This window comes from Rhinolophus sinicus, chromosome 16, assembly GCF_057876585.1.
Source record: "Rhinolophus sinicus isolate RSI-liver-muscle chromosome 16, RSI-T2T, whole genome shotgun sequence".
Classification (NCBI taxonomy): Eukaryota; Metazoa; Chordata; class Mammalia; order Chiroptera; family Rhinolophidae; genus Rhinolophus; species Rhinolophus sinicus.
Genome location: NC_142516.1, coordinates 62442891 through 62458264, shown reverse-complemented (window position 1 = coordinate 62458264; position 15374 = coordinate 62442891). Strand labels below are relative to the sequence as shown.

Below are 15374 nucleotides of genomic sequence, written 5' to 3'. Positions count from 1 at the left end.
ATCCTACAAACACGCAGGCGCTGTAACTTGCCAGTCACTTGTGTCTTAACTAGATAAGTATGCGTCGTGATTCACAGCCATACTTTCTACTGAAAGAGCCAGAGCGCTTCCTGAAGATCATGCATTATTTCCCTAGGTATCAATCCGATTCTTAGATGTGCTTAAAATGACTGATTAAAAGAGTTTAAGCATCAAGCTACTGGAAAGAGGGGAAACGTAAGATCTGCTCATACAGTATAAGATAACAAAGCAAACAGGGAAATTTGTCAGATTTTTAACTAATTAAAAAGGGTTTTTTGTGTGTTGTGTTGTTTTTTGCCAGCAGAGGGCAACCTACATCCCATTAAACTACTAAACTACTTTGAGGGAAGAAAAATAACAAAAAAGGAAAAAAGAACATACAGACAACATATAATAACCACCAACATTTTGATGATAGGGCATTTAAAGTCAGTCCAGGTTTCCTCACACTCATGAACCATCTTCCTCCTTCCCATTCTCCACCCTCCTCTGCCCACCTCCATTTCCCACATAATACATTCCAGTCCTTTGATGTTTCTAAAAAGAGAAATCAGGGCAAGAGAAAAGTTCATGTTACTGCTAATGTCCCGGCTTCTGTAATACTATTAACTGTGTCTTTTAGACACTTGGAAGCACTGGAATTACAAGGTGAGAGGAAGCTGGTTCCTCCTTTCCCCTTCTTAGTTGCCAACCCTGCCAATTAACTGATTCTCTCCCATGGCACTCACAGATCTAAGAAAAGACCGCCTGCCCCAGAACTAGAGGGTGGGGCGGGGTGCCTGTTAACCTCGGGTCCCACTCCAGACAACTGAATTACAATCTCTGGTGTCAGGACCCAGGAATCTGCATTTCAGCATGCTCCCTCACCCCCGGATTCTGATGGAAACAGAGTGTGTGATCCACTGATCTAAATACGAAAAGCAAGAGATCTGACACCAGCCCCATCTGAGGCACTCTCTGACTCCCTCACTAGACACGAAGTAGACAGCAGAGCATGAAAAAAAGGCCAGGAAGAAAGTGGGAATTCTAAGTCTGCAGAAACTCAGACCTGGCATCAATATACAAGTACATGGGGAAAACTCTGGGGTGCTGGGGCCTGGCAAGTCGCTCTGAGTGAGGGGGGGAATGCATGCATCAAATGTTACTTAATCAATAAATGTGAATAGCTTTTGAAAAAATCCAAGCAAACAAGAAAAATAAGAAAAAGTCAATCAACAGCTGGCTGCTTATCGAAAACATTTTTTATATAGGTGAGTGCCTCCCCAACTTTTCTGAATCTGAGAATGTTTAAGCCACCACTGCCGCACAATGAAAGAGGGACTTCTCAACTCATTAAAACAAAATACCTGATTTGCCCCAAGCCACCATTCTCCACAGAAAGTTCTAGTCAGTGTACGAGCAGAAAGAACAATTTAGTTGGGAACGTAACTGATGAACGCATCTGTGTTTTGTCGTCATTCACAACACCAAGAGCAGGGCCTGAATATCAGGAAGCAGCTGGCTCTTCCCAAGAAGTTTATCTAATGGAGGAACCTGCTCCAAGTGTGGTCCAGGGACCAGAAATACATCTTGTGGAGCTTATTAGAAATGCAAACCCTAGGGCTCCACCCCAGATCTACTGAATCCGGGTCTCTGGGAGTGGGGCCCAGGCATCTGTTTGAAGAAGCTCCAGGCGATTCCAATACACGTTCCAGTTTTAGAAGCATTGTAGTAAACTGTTTCCCAAGCCTTTCTGAGGGGAGCTTCCTAGGCCCTTGGATGGGAGATTCTGACTCTGAGTAGCTGAAATGAGAACCTGGAAACCCAACTTTTCCAAATACCCCCAAGTGGCTCGTAACATCAGGTAAGTTTAAGAGACTCTAGGTGCCTCCCTGACTTCTTCATGAGTCCTGGTGGAGGCAGAGATACAAGACACAAGAGACACAAGTAAGAATCACTGGTAGACCTTTTCAAAAATACAGATTCTCTGGCTTTTCCCCAAACTCTAACTACTACATCTGAGAGAGGCGGCAGAGCAGTGAATAATGTGTCTTATTCTCCTCAGTAAGTGACTTACATGAAGAAGGGGTAGCTTTTCAATGGGATGGTTCTGTCCTAGGGGTGCTGGGTGCTGGTGCGCTGGCTTGAGATGCCCAGCAAAGACCCAGCACCAACCTGAGCACCGAGGGCTGGAGCAGGGCTTTCAGCACTTGGGTGAGAAAACCTGTCAGCTGCAGGCCAAGACCCAGAGGCCCCTCCCCACAGACGGAACCCAGAGAGTACTGCCTGCCAATTCTGATGGGAGCAGGGACAGCAGCCGTACTTAATTTGGTTTAGAAAAATAAAGAAATGTAATATTTCTTTTACCAGTCACACATGGAAAAATATTAAGGAAACCAAAACACTAGCAGGGAAATCAAGTATGGAAAGTGTTGCTTTTAAAATGTCTCTTACTTTACCTTCTGCTTCATCTCCTACATCTGAAATTCTATAAAGTCAGCCTTTTATAAGACCTTACAGTCTCTTTATTTCACCACCAAGAAGCTATTTCTTTGTCTTGCTACTAAGATATTTCATAGCGTTAAAGCGTAAATTCCCTTTTTTCCTTTTTTAAGCCCTAAATCAACAGCAGACATTACTACACTGGGCAATCAACTTATTTACACAGCTCTTTCTTCCAGTGTATCAACCCCAAAGAGTTCAGTGTTTAAGGTTTAACACCTTAGCGTTCAATCAAAATCACATAAATTGAGCTTAACAAAGGGCTTGAGAGGGGGCGATAAATAATGGTGGTTCCCATTTCTTCTCCCTTCAACTACAAGCATCATCTTACAAAACTGTTGCATGTGTTTGACTCCCAGGTGTGGAAAAAAATGATACAGGAAACTCAAACACAGCTGTAACACACATCTATTTTTACTGCTTAAAGGCCACGAAAAGCCTATAATCAAGATAGAATTTACCAGGTGAAGAAATTGACATTTTACTTGCCTGGAATACAAAGAAAGGGAAACCCCTAATTTAGTGAATACTGGAAACATTTTTCAGATGACACACAGAAGTGTATGTGAATCTTTTGCCAAGGGAAAAATTAAGAACCCAGATTACAGACAGGGGTCCAAATATCTGCGAGTTTTCCTGACATTCCAACTTTATTCTCTGCCCCCCACTGTGGACACCTTTATTTCTTGTTGGAAAGGACTTCCCAAAATCTTAGCCTTGGTACACGTGGGTGAATATCTGCACCTAATCACATAGGGTGTGTCATGCAGGGTGTCCTGAGGGTTCTCAGGTCCCGCACCCCATACAAGAACGCAGGATATGGTGAGGCCCAAAAGGAACACCCACGGAGCCATAGATAGGGGAGTCATACCACTATATTCTTGCTGGCGGCTGGGTTGGAGACACAGGAAGCAGGAGCCACACGATCCGCAGCCTGCCGACCACTTCTCTGCCAACAAACCTCACTTGCCAGCTGCAATCCACACTTGTTAGCTCAGCCACGGCAGTTATATCAGTGGCTAATGGCTAACCAGTCACAGCTGATGGCCAACTAGTCACAGCTGATGGCCATCTACTACCCAAGCCAGCACCTTTCCACGTGAGGTCGAGGGCCTGGAAACTGCTATCTGGGACTGTCCTCACAGGCTGGAACAAAGTCCTTATATAAGGTCTTACATAAGACCAGGTCTTGTATTACAATAATATAAGACCTGGTCTTACATTAATTTTTGCTCCAAAAGATGCATTAGGGCTGATTGTCTGGGCTAGGGCTAGGACTTATTTTCGGGGAAACACGGTAGCTATGTGACGTTAAATGGCCTGACCTTTAAATGGCTAGCATCCACAGGACCCTTTTAAACATAGCTTTGTTCTTTTCTTTGACAGCTCCTTTAATATGGGGGCTCATAATAGGTCCCCAATAGCTGGGCCTAGATACTGCTGTTGTGGCCACCGCTTCATGCAGCCGGGAAAGTCTTCTCCACCAACCATCACCCAGAGTTCCAAGTGGAGGCTTCAGCCTGCCCCTTTCTTCAGCATGAAGTCCTTGCTATGTTAACATTACCATCCCCAAGGCGTGAAAGGCAGTTCTTAATCTGGTTAGAAGAGGGTCTTGAAATATGAGTGTTAGAAGTGCCCAAGTGGTTCCATCCAGAACATTAGAAGCTGTCTTGTAAATAGAGCTTTGGGATAATCCTGATTTCCTAAACCATTGCCAAGTCTACGCAGAACAGGACTTAGCACAGTCCAAGACCTATGCTACGTACTGTGTAGTCTCAGGGCAATTGCAGTTCTTGCTCACATGATTCTTATTGTCTACTTATTTACAGTAAAGAGCAACTGAGGAAAAATAGTTCCTTTCCAAGAAACTTTTCTCTTTCAAACCTGTCAAGACATATTAGAAAAATAAATGAGACAATTGCCTCACCGAACTTGTTTTCCATTTTGGTTCAGTTTACTTCTGTTTCTGTTTTCACTTCAGACAGTTCATTCTGTGATCAGTTTTAGAAGAACAAGTGTTTTGGGGTGGGTTCCACATTCCCAGTGGCGGTCCACAGTTCTCTGTTCTCTATATTTCAAGTTTTGTAAAAAGGAATTTATTACACTTCAATAAAAATAAGGAATCCAGACAGTTCTGAATCTGGTAAGTGCATTAATAGTCTCCAAAACTTCCTTAAATAAATATTTAAATATTAAGCTCTTCCTGGAAACTACGGTTATGATACTTTTATTTCAATTGATGTTGATTCATAAGGAGATTACTCTATTCAGTGCAGGCTCTTGCTATTAGTTTCCTTTTGGAGTCACAGAGCTATTACACAGGCACAGACTCATGTGAATGTGTGACTTTAAAGGCAGCGGAATGCTTTATTAGTTCAAATATGGTTGAATATATATATGTCTCTTTCTGGATTTGCTCTTCTGCACAGGTATCGTTTTTCCTATCATTGCATCACCACCACACTATCCTAATTATTATGACTTTATGTTTAATATACAGAAATAGTAAGTCTTTCAACTTCATTGTTCTTCAAGAAGAAATATCTCTTTGCAGTTCCACATACATTTTATAACATGCTTGTCAAGTTTTACACACACAGAAAAACTGAGATTTTGGTTGAAATTGCACTAAATCTATAGATCAAATGGGGACAAATGACATCTTTATATGTTGAGTTTTCCAGTCCATAAACACAGAATATCTCTTGCCTTATTAAAGTCTTCTTTATTTTTTCTCAAACATGTTTCATAATTGTCTATGTAAAAATTGCATATAATTATTAGATTTATACTTGTGAGTTTGATTTTCTTGATGTGTTTGTAAATTATATATTTTTAAATCCATTTTTTCTATTTATTTGTTACTAGCATATAGAAATTTTTTTTTAGATATTGATCTTATATCCAGTAATCCTATTAAATTTGCTTATTGAGTCTAATAGTTTATCTGTGATCCTTCTGGATTTTCTCCACTCATAATAATGTCATTGGTAATATCTTTTTAAAATTGGTTTTAAGAATTTATCTGTGATACTCTAACTCATGTAGCTAGCAAAAATATTATTTTCATGTTAGAGTGGTTCACATGTAGAACTTAGTATATTAGATTAAAACTTGATGTCTGGAGTATTTGCCTCCATGTGGAAGAATACAAACGGCACCCAATACATAAAGAACATGTTTATTTTCTCAGGAGCTTGGGAAATACATATTTTGTGTGGACTGTTTCTCTATCCCCACCCCTAAACCTCCCTCCAGCGCCTCCCCATACTCACATATACACACCAAGAGAAACAATGCTGGCTTTTGACCAGTTAGTAATGTGTTTCCCTGAAAAATAAGACCTAACCGGAAAATAAGCCCTAGCATGATTTTTCAGGATGACATCCCCTGAACATAAGCCCTAATGTGTCTTTTGGAGCACATCTTAATATAAGACCCGGTCTTATTTTCAGGGAAACACGGTATTTCCTTGTGTATTTCTTTCTCTTTAAACCCGAAAGGAAAAAGGCTGGTTGAAATATATTTTATTTGCCCCTCTGAACATTATAGTTTTCTAATATCACCATTGATGATAACTCATTCAACTTCTAGAAGACCTCTTCTTCCCACTTTCAGATCCTCTCTCCAAAATTTCCTCCTCTCTGGGGTTATCGAGAAGTTACCAGTGTCCAGGCTGGCTTGATCCTTGATGACAGAACTTTCCTTGCTTACAGAGAAGTGCATCTGAGGTTGGAACCAGGTCTGGTATGGTTGCATCAAAGACAACGGGGAAATGGGCCTTATAGTCCACCCACTATAGGACCAAAAAAACTGACACAAAATAAAGGGCCAGAGCCTTTGGTTCTGTCTTCAGCAATGTTTATTGGAAACAGCGATGCTTCCCGTGGTAAGAGTTTGTACATTAAGCAGTAAGATTTGCCTTTCACTCCACATAATCCACTACCGCAGGTGGCACATCCGAAGCAGCACGTCAAACCTCTCAGAGAATCTGCATAGCTAGATAAATAGAACTCTGGATAGAAACTAACAGGGCTATAATGACTGGTACAAAAGAAAACACTCATATATTTACACACAGCACTGTACACACAAAAAGAAGATGAGATCGAAGGGACAGAGATAAAAGTAACGACTGAATTGGGAAAGAGTTTTGCATATGCAGCCACGCATCTTAAACTGCTAAACACAAAAATCATCTTTATTTGGTCCTCATTGAGGGCAGAATATGCACAAATGATGTTCAAAGAACACAAGGTGAAAGTGTAAAGAAAAGGTATTTACTGTTTCTTGGTCTATGAACTAACGGAAGAATGATCTCTACTGTTTTTCTCCTTGGGTCTCGGTGCCAAATGGATTCATGAAACACATAACTCATAAATAAAACTGAAGTGAAATAGTTGTTCCCTCTTCCCAGTACCTTCAGAAATGCCCTAAATACAGATACCATTTCTGTGCAGCAAGAAATTTAAGCTTGGAAATCAGATCTCTTCCCGATTCCTCATAAAGGAGAGTCTCCTCTTTTCAACCCCTTCCACAATATGCTGATTACTACTTGTTTTACTTAGAAATAAAATGGGAGTTTCCCTTTGGCTTTAGTAGCAGGGAGGGAAGAGAACTGGCTGTACCTCAGAGATAGGTGGTGGGAGGAAGAAAGGTGAATGTTTTCAGAGAAGGCGTTGAGTCCACACTCAACACTTTTTCTACCAACAGCATCAAGGGAATAGCTCATTCAGACCAGAAGACAATTTGCTGGTGAGGGAGGCTTTCTTCCACAATTCTGTGACTCACATATTTGGGAGGGGACAATGTGAAAGCCAAGACTTTCACCTGTTCAAATGGAGAACCTGAGACCTGGAGATGGCCCCTGGGTGATAGATAATATCTTCAGTAGGATGGTTTTTCTGGGATGTGGCTCATGGTCATTATTCTAAGAAGCCACAGCCTCCTGAGAACTGTGTGAACAGCAGCTCTCTGACTGGCTGGCCTTAGATGGTATTTCAAAAGCACATGCCATGCCCCCCAGGCTGAGAAGATACCATCCATCACCATGACTCTTTTGGGGTCACACACGTCAACCACAAATACTTGGTGGGGCTTGATGACTTGGACCACTGCGGCCTGCACTTGGGATGTGTTGTAAGCTGCATTACCAAAGCAGTGGTAAAACGTGACTATCTGGGTCAAGAGGAGGTGAGCCAGCGCGTTACACACTAATGGGGCAGGGCAACCAGAATTTCCACATAATTGATGGGGAAGAAGCCTGACTGGCCATGAAGCATCCCCTCATACCAGTTCTCATCAATTTGGTTAGTGAGTGTGATGATATCACCCTCTTTAAACCCCAATTCCCCTTCATTTTCAGGTTCAAAGTCGTATAGAGCTCGGCAGCAGGGCTGATCCATTGGGACACCTGAGTCAGAGCAGGAGAGAAGAACACAGGAAGACAAGGGGAATTTAACTCGCATATCTATCATCTGTGACACCCGCCTGCTGTCCCCTTAGATTCCCCCCACGCGCCCCTTCCCACCGAAGCTTCCTCTTTCTACTAGCTCCCAGTCTGCTGCATGACATCTCCCCTCACCAGTCTTCAGAAGCTTTCTCAGATTACTGGAAGTTGTTGGATTCCTGTTTTCTGTTTCCAGTATGAAAAATGGCCACATCTATTCTTGTGATATGTACAACAGAATCTACGAAGGCTTGCTGCCTTTCTGACAATGCCCGGTAATGGGAAACTCAACAACTTAATGAGTTTGAAGGAGATTTAGGTACATAACACAGCAGGACCACAATTCTTTCCATGTTAGCATTTTAAAACTTCTGAACATGTGAAATAGCACAGTTAAGTACGATGCTTTGCAACCTCAGAATAACAGTGCGGTTCTCACTTTTTAAGAAGAAATAGTCCAACCTCTGAAAATCGGCTATAATGTGGTGAAAACAAAACAGAAAACACTGGATTCAAATTTGAACTCTGTGTGACTTTGCCCAAGGCACTTCACTCTTAGTTTCTTTGTCTAACAACTCACTTCACAGTACTATTATACCTAGTAAATGAGATTATGCAAAAAAAATTACATAATTTACCCTTTGTAAACTGTTGCATGTATAAATATGGGAAGTGCATCAGCATTACGGCATATAAACAATAATGTACTTTACCTTGAGTAAAATAATGAAAGATAGAGTCCTGTCTTAAAAGGTATCTATGTTAAATGACCAAATATATTAATATGGCATGTGACTCAGAAAAGTGCATACAACTCCCATGCCATCGACATGGCTTTAAAGGAAATATATTTTCTTACTAAAAGAAAGCAGAAAGAAGAGTGAAATATGTGACTGGTTTCTGAGCAGGAAGAAGTGAGTTACACATAACTTATATGACTAGTCCTTGTAGCCAGTTAACTTCCAAGGGCCACTCCTGTCTATACCCCACACTGTGTCTGAACAGTAGAGGTGAACACAAGGGCAGAGGTCCCCAACTGTCATCCCAACCTTCCTTTGCCCTGCGTAGTGTCCTAAGAACATCTCACTCATACCCTGTTTCCCCAAAAATAAGACCTAACCAGACAATCAGCTCTAATTCATCTTTTGGAGCAAAAATTAACATAAGACCCGGTCTTATTTTACTATAATCTAAGACCAGGTCTTACATGATATGATATATGATATGATATGATATGATATGATATGATATGATATGATATGATATAATATATAATACCGGATATAATATAATGTAATGTAATATAATATAATATAATACTGTGCCCAATATAATATAATACTGTGTATTATATTAATTTTTGCTTCAAAAGACACATTAGCGCTGAGGACTTGTTTTCAGGGAAACATGGTAGAGAGTGTCCTGCTGTAGAAAATCAACCACTGGAGATACAGGAAAGACAGTAGAAAACTGCTTCTCTTTAAAATCAATATCCAGTAAAAGATGGTTTCCACTTCTTCAACCAGGCAAATCTTAAGGTTGAAAATATGTCAAGCACTAGCTTTTGTCTAAATTGTGAGTACGGGGTGCAGAGCAGTGATGCCAAAGAAAAGAATACATATTGGGTATATATCAATATTCCTGACAGAAAGTACATTTCAGCTTTTATTGAACCACCTTCAGTAACCATGACACGATGAACTGTTTGGATGGTGAGAGGAGTAGGGAAATCTAGCAGATGTTGAGATTCAAAATATATTCATCTGCAAATATATTCACACATATGCTCCTGTGACTCAAGAAAGCCAACTCAGCATGTTCTTGGAGCTGCTGCCTGTGGGGTATACGTGAGTATATGTGGGCATACATTGCCCAGGGGCATTCACTCGTATGCATGCTGGAAACACAGAAGGGGAAAAACAGAAAAAACAACGGCATCCCAGCACCAAACTGACATGTTAAGGTGATGATATGACCACATAGGAGGATCAAAATCAAATGTGTTAGTTAGGAGTTGAAGAGTGTATTGATGATGGGGAGTGAGAGAAAAGGGGACAAGGGACACAACAGTTTTATAGATGACAGAAAAGGGAAACAAAGGAAAATAAATGATCAATGAGAAAAGAAGGAAGAGTCCTTTAAAATAGTTTCTACCTGATAAAACCAGCCTGTAGGAAATCTACCACTGTATATTTCCTATGCTGCCAGGTTGGACTGCTCCTAGAATTTCTGGAAAAGTGTCAGTGGGATGTGCCCAAGGCCCATGTAATGGGGTCTGTAAGTCTCAGCTCCTTACCTGTAGGTTTGGGGGTGCCTGTGTGGGAGAGGCCCCCGTTGGGTTGAGTACTGTCTCCCGTTGGAAACTCCAGGCTCATCCTCGGTTTAGGCTGATACTCCCTTCTAGGCTGAGATGAAGCTTGCCTTATTCTGTATTGAAAAGAAAAAAGGGGAGAAAAAAGAGTATGTAGCCAATTAAGATGCAAAAAGAAAAGCATTAAAATCTGGGAAATGCTTGGGTCACCCACCAATCTACCACTGTGGAGCAGGGGAAATCTGAAAAGGTTCCTTCATTTTCTTATGTGACTATGCCTCTGCTTTCGGTAATGTCCCTTTATGGTCATACCCTTGCTTTCCTGTCTTCCTCCTTCCTCTCAATCCCTCACTTCCTCCCTCACTTATTCAGAGCTCACTTTGCAGTGTGCTAAGTGTCAGGCACACAAAGATGAATAAGGCACAATTCTTGCCCTCAAGCAACGTATGGTCTGTAGGGGAGACATAACATAAACAACCAATTACCATAAATTGCAGTAAATGCTGTTATGGAGATATGAACAAAATGCTACAGGAACATGGGGGCGGTGGGGGGCGGGGGGCGTCTACCTGTCCATGTAGAGCTTGAGAAGGTTTGGAGAGAAGAAAGGAGGAAACACTGCGTGCTCTGAGAGCAGTGAGCAGTTTGTGATATAGGAAGGGGGAAAGAAATGCCAGTAAGTGTATTCTGCACACCCCTAAGTATTTTGCACAGTTTCAGGTGTTCACTAAGCAAAGTGTACAAGAGATCTGCAAGGGTGGGAGAATTTAAGGTATGGTGATAGCAGATGATAGCACAAACACATATAATATTTCTTTAGCATGTTGAAGTGCATGTTTTTAAACCTTTCTAGAGGCTTCAAAATGTTACACACATTTCCACAAGGGTGCACTGTGGGAAGATGCACAACCAAAGCACTAATCAGGGAAGATACTGAAGAGAGGAAGAGGCTGGCCAGATGGAATAACGGGAACGTGAGGCCGTTTCCCCAGCACAGTACAATGGCTGGAGGCTTCATCGTGCATTTAGCCATCTCATCAGCTATTGAGTCTATTTTGGCCATGAGCTGAGAATAAAGGCTGCTGAGGTGACCCTTTGACGTAGGGACGTTAGCGAAATCATCCTGTTTAATCTGTCTAAATAAAGTAACACAGCTGTGCAGGCTTCCCCCACACGCCAGGGAGCCCCATTCATGAAGAAAACTACCACAGCCCTGCTGCAGGCATAAGAAAGCAGCCCCCTGCAGTTGCACTTTGTCACCAGTCAGGGAAACACAAAGTGTGAAAAGATGCAAGCTCTCAAACAGGTTCAGCTTGTTCATGAACCCCACGGGACCACTGTATGACCCAGGGCTACTTCATGTCCCTGAGCCTCAGGTTGCTAATCTGTTATATGAGGCGAACGATACTCAGTCTACAGGGCTGTTATATGAGCGATGAGGACATGCCTTTAGGACCCACACAGAACTGATGACCAGTAAGCTGCATCCATCATCACTGGAGCATCCTGATGTCCCTGCAGAGGCAACTAAAATATAATCCAAGTATCGAGCTCTTATAAATACTAGATTAGCTTCAACAGAACAAAGTAAAACAAAGCACAAGACAAAATAAAATATAAACGAATGATCCACAGTTGCCTTTGTAGGATCAACAGGAATTTGAGCAGAAGTTTTTCTTCAAATGTATCCTCTCTATTATTTCCATTATTTCTTCACACATCATGCCACGGCAAGAAAACAGAGCGGTGAAATGCAGGGAGCTGTAAAATACCTTTCTTCCAGTCTGACGGTGACTTGCTGCAGGATCTGGACGGCCTGCTTATGGTACTCCAGCTGGGCCTGGACGAGTGCAGAGAGCTGGCTCACCTGTTCGATCTGCAGACCAGTAGGAGGAAATCACGCCTTAGTTACCACGTTTCTGTCCTTATGCAGCCTCTACTATCTGGCACATAAGACAGAGCTGCCCCTGACACAGAGCCCTGTGCTCGGTCATGCCATGACCATGTGGTGAGCCAGGCTAAGACACAGAGTTTTACAGGCTCCAAATCGATTAAAGATAAAGTGCCCGTATGCCTGGAAACTCCAGTACCATGAAGAGAAGCAACTCAAGTCAGAATCCTGACGATCACATAACTCTCACCAAATAGACTCATGCTTAGCTAGAACCTTCTGATGAGGGTTTGGCTGATTTTATTGATTTCCTATAGGAAAAAAAACACATTGATGAAAGGACTCATTGCTCCCTATACTTTTCATGCTAAGTCAATATTAGTGCTGTTAATAAAAATGTGAATATTGATTTCTCACATGAGGCACCATGGGAGGCAGTATAGTGTGACGGAAAATCTTTTGTCCTCTCTGAGCCTCATCTGTAATATAAAGGAGTTGGGTCAAGTGACCTTTGGGTTCATTCCAGTGCTAACAGTCTAAGCATCCTCGGTTACCCTCCATTTGGCAGCTTGTGTTGTGTTCTGGTGGACTAGTGGCCTCCACGTCAACAGAGGCAATGCTGCCTCCTGCATTTTGCAGCCCTGGGAACAAGGAAGGAGCGCTTCATTCAGGTCACCCCTCATTCCTACAGCATTCCTCTGCAGTAGGTAGGCAGACAAGTTGTTGTACATAAACAGAAACACAAACCTGCAGTGTCTCTGGGTGGTGGGAAAGTCTGGATGTGGTCAGCACACCTTCCCTGTGCCCAGCACTCAGGGCAAAGCAGTTACGTGATGAGTACACAAAGGCTCTGTAAACATCCTGGCAGAAGCTGGTCAACAACTGATGGGACCACAGGTGGGGAGCAAGGGCAGGAAAGCTAATTACCAGGTTTTATGGTATAAGTGGTCGGAATGTAACTTTCAGAGCCACGGATAATAACATAGTACTCTGGAAATGTGAAAGCGCGCCCCAAATGTAATATCCATGTGTACACCACAATCATCAATCTCAATTGAAATTACCTTTTGAAAAAAAGTCAAAATACAGAACATCTCAACCTACATTGGACGCTCACTTCTAAATGCAGTTTAGTCGATATTCTCATACAACCTGAAGTCAATGCGCTCTGCCTTTCAACAGAGTGTTTTTCTGAGCTATTTGATGATATGTGGATCATCAGACACATTCTTTATTTCCCTGCTATTAGGAATATTTTAAGATCATTAGTAGATAAAAATGTAGTGAAATCAAACAAGAGGAATACAGAAAAAAATTTTACCATTTCTCCATCTACTTTATAGTTTCAAAATATTTAAAAGAAATAACTATCTACTGAAGTTCTCACCACATAGTGTGATCAGATATTAGCATGGTTAATTATATAATCCTTTGGAACACTAATCTTGTGCCTCAATGGCAAGATTCAATTAAAAACCACAAGAGAGTAACTCACATCCATCTCTAAGAGATTGAACATGCTTGACTCAGCAATTTCTTTAGACTCATCAAATTTCTCCAGAGCTTGACGGAGCTCTTCATCTGGAATCTTGCCTTGTCGTTTCTTCTTATAATCGAAGTCCAGCCGTCGACCCTCCAGCTTCTTTAGATGATGCTGAAAAAGTCACGGGCAGGAATATGCTTTGGAAAGGACTCATGGAAAAGGCCTACGTACAGCTCACTTTCACATCATGCCTATTATCTTCCAAAATAAGACAGGCTAAATTCTAAAATATCACGTCTCCAGAAAAGTAAAGAAACATGCATCAGTGGGGCAAATGCTTCCAAAGGCTACATGTGGGAAAATATCTTTAAAAATAATTAAAAGCAAGAAAGAAATTATGGGAGATACAAGTGCCCTTTATTTTCTGCCTTAGCTGGGGCAAAGCCAAGCTGCAATATGTCTTTCCCTCCCGACAGAAGCTGGGGATATGTCAACACGCCCTACACATGTGGAATGTACAGGCACCAAGGGCCCACAAGTCCCTATCTTCAGAAGAAATGGTATCTCATGAGAAGGCAGGATAAAAAAAACACTTTCCTTGAAATGAAGTGAGAAAATGGCCTTCTTGCTTTTTTGAATCATAGAGCATTAGCGCTAGAAAGGACTTATTTTTGTGGTTATCCAATCTATTAGAATCACCTTATTAATTACTATTAAATGCTTACTTAAAATACGGATTCCTGATCATCTAAGTGGTAATATCAAGGCCTGTGGCCTAGGAATCTATATAGTAGCACTTATTCTAGTTGACTGAAGCAGCTTTCAGGGAAACAATCATTAGTTTAAGTCTCCCATTGGACACTCAGGCACGAAACCTAACTTGGAAGGGACTTAGAGGGGCCTAATGCCCCACACTGCACTTCGGTCCCTCCTTGCTTCATACCTACCACGTGGCTGCCCAGTCTCTGCCCAACAGCTTTAGTAACCAAGTGGAAAAGTAGTTTCCCAAAGCTACAAAGTGTTTTTCCTAAGGGATGCTGTGTTCCACTACTAATGGGTGGGAGAACGTGCTGGTTTTTCCCTGGATCCTGGGTGTGTACAGAAAGAAAGGGAAGGAGAAGGAAACAGAGGTGGGGTAGTAAAGAAATGAGAAGGAAAGAAACAAGAAACGTATCTTAGACCTTCCTGCCTCTGGTCCATGTTCTGATCCAAGCTAAATGTTTATTCCTTTGGAAGGAATGCTGCTCTAAAACATGTGCACTTGCAGTCAGCTGTAGGGCAGAGTACTAGGTCAGAGTTACATTTTAGACTTAGAGTGAGTCAGCCACTTACTAACTATGCAACGTTGAGCAAGTGGTAGGGCTGAAGGAGATTTCACCCAGAAAAAGGAGATCCAGGAGACGGCCAGTTCACAATAAAGAAAATTAAATTTCCGACAGGCTCAACAAATATTTGTTGAAGGAATGAACAAACATGACACACCTAGATAGAGTTAAAGCCTGTTGTGCTTTATTTGGAACAGCGCAACTGTTCTACGTGTCTTAGAAAGAGAACAGTCGGGTACTCTTCCTCAATCCTGGTAACTGTTATAAAGACAGAAAACTATGTGTTTATAGAGTGACAGAATCACTATGTGTTTAAGCTAACAACTGGTACAGCTAACATTTTAGAGGGTGAAATCAGCCCAGAAAACCATAAAATAATTCATAAAATTGTGTATTACAAGGGAAAGGGTATT

At 41.7% G+C, this 15374-nt stretch overlaps 1 protein-coding gene across 4 annotated transcripts in view; it reads right to left on the bottom strand.

Moving 5' to 3' along the window:
* Positions 1-6341: 6341 nt before the first annotated feature.
* The window catches only part of SH3GL2 (SH3 domain containing GRB2 like 2, endophilin A1), a 191966-nt gene continuing 182933 nt past the window's right edge, over positions 6342-15374 (bottom strand). For all 4 annotated transcript variants that reach the window (XM_074330342.2, XM_074330343.2, XM_074330340.2 and 1 more), the window contains 4 exons: positions 13649-13807; positions 12035-12138; positions 10248-10378; positions 6342-7915 (listed from right to left, as the gene is read on the bottom strand). In XM_074330342.2, coding sequence (XP_074186443.1) covers positions 7716-7915; positions 10248-10378; positions 12035-12138; positions 13649-13807 — 594 coding nt within the window. In that variant the 3' untranslated portion in view covers positions 6342-7715. The remainder of the gene's footprint in view (positions 7916-10247; positions 10379-12034; positions 12139-13648; positions 13808-15374) is intronic.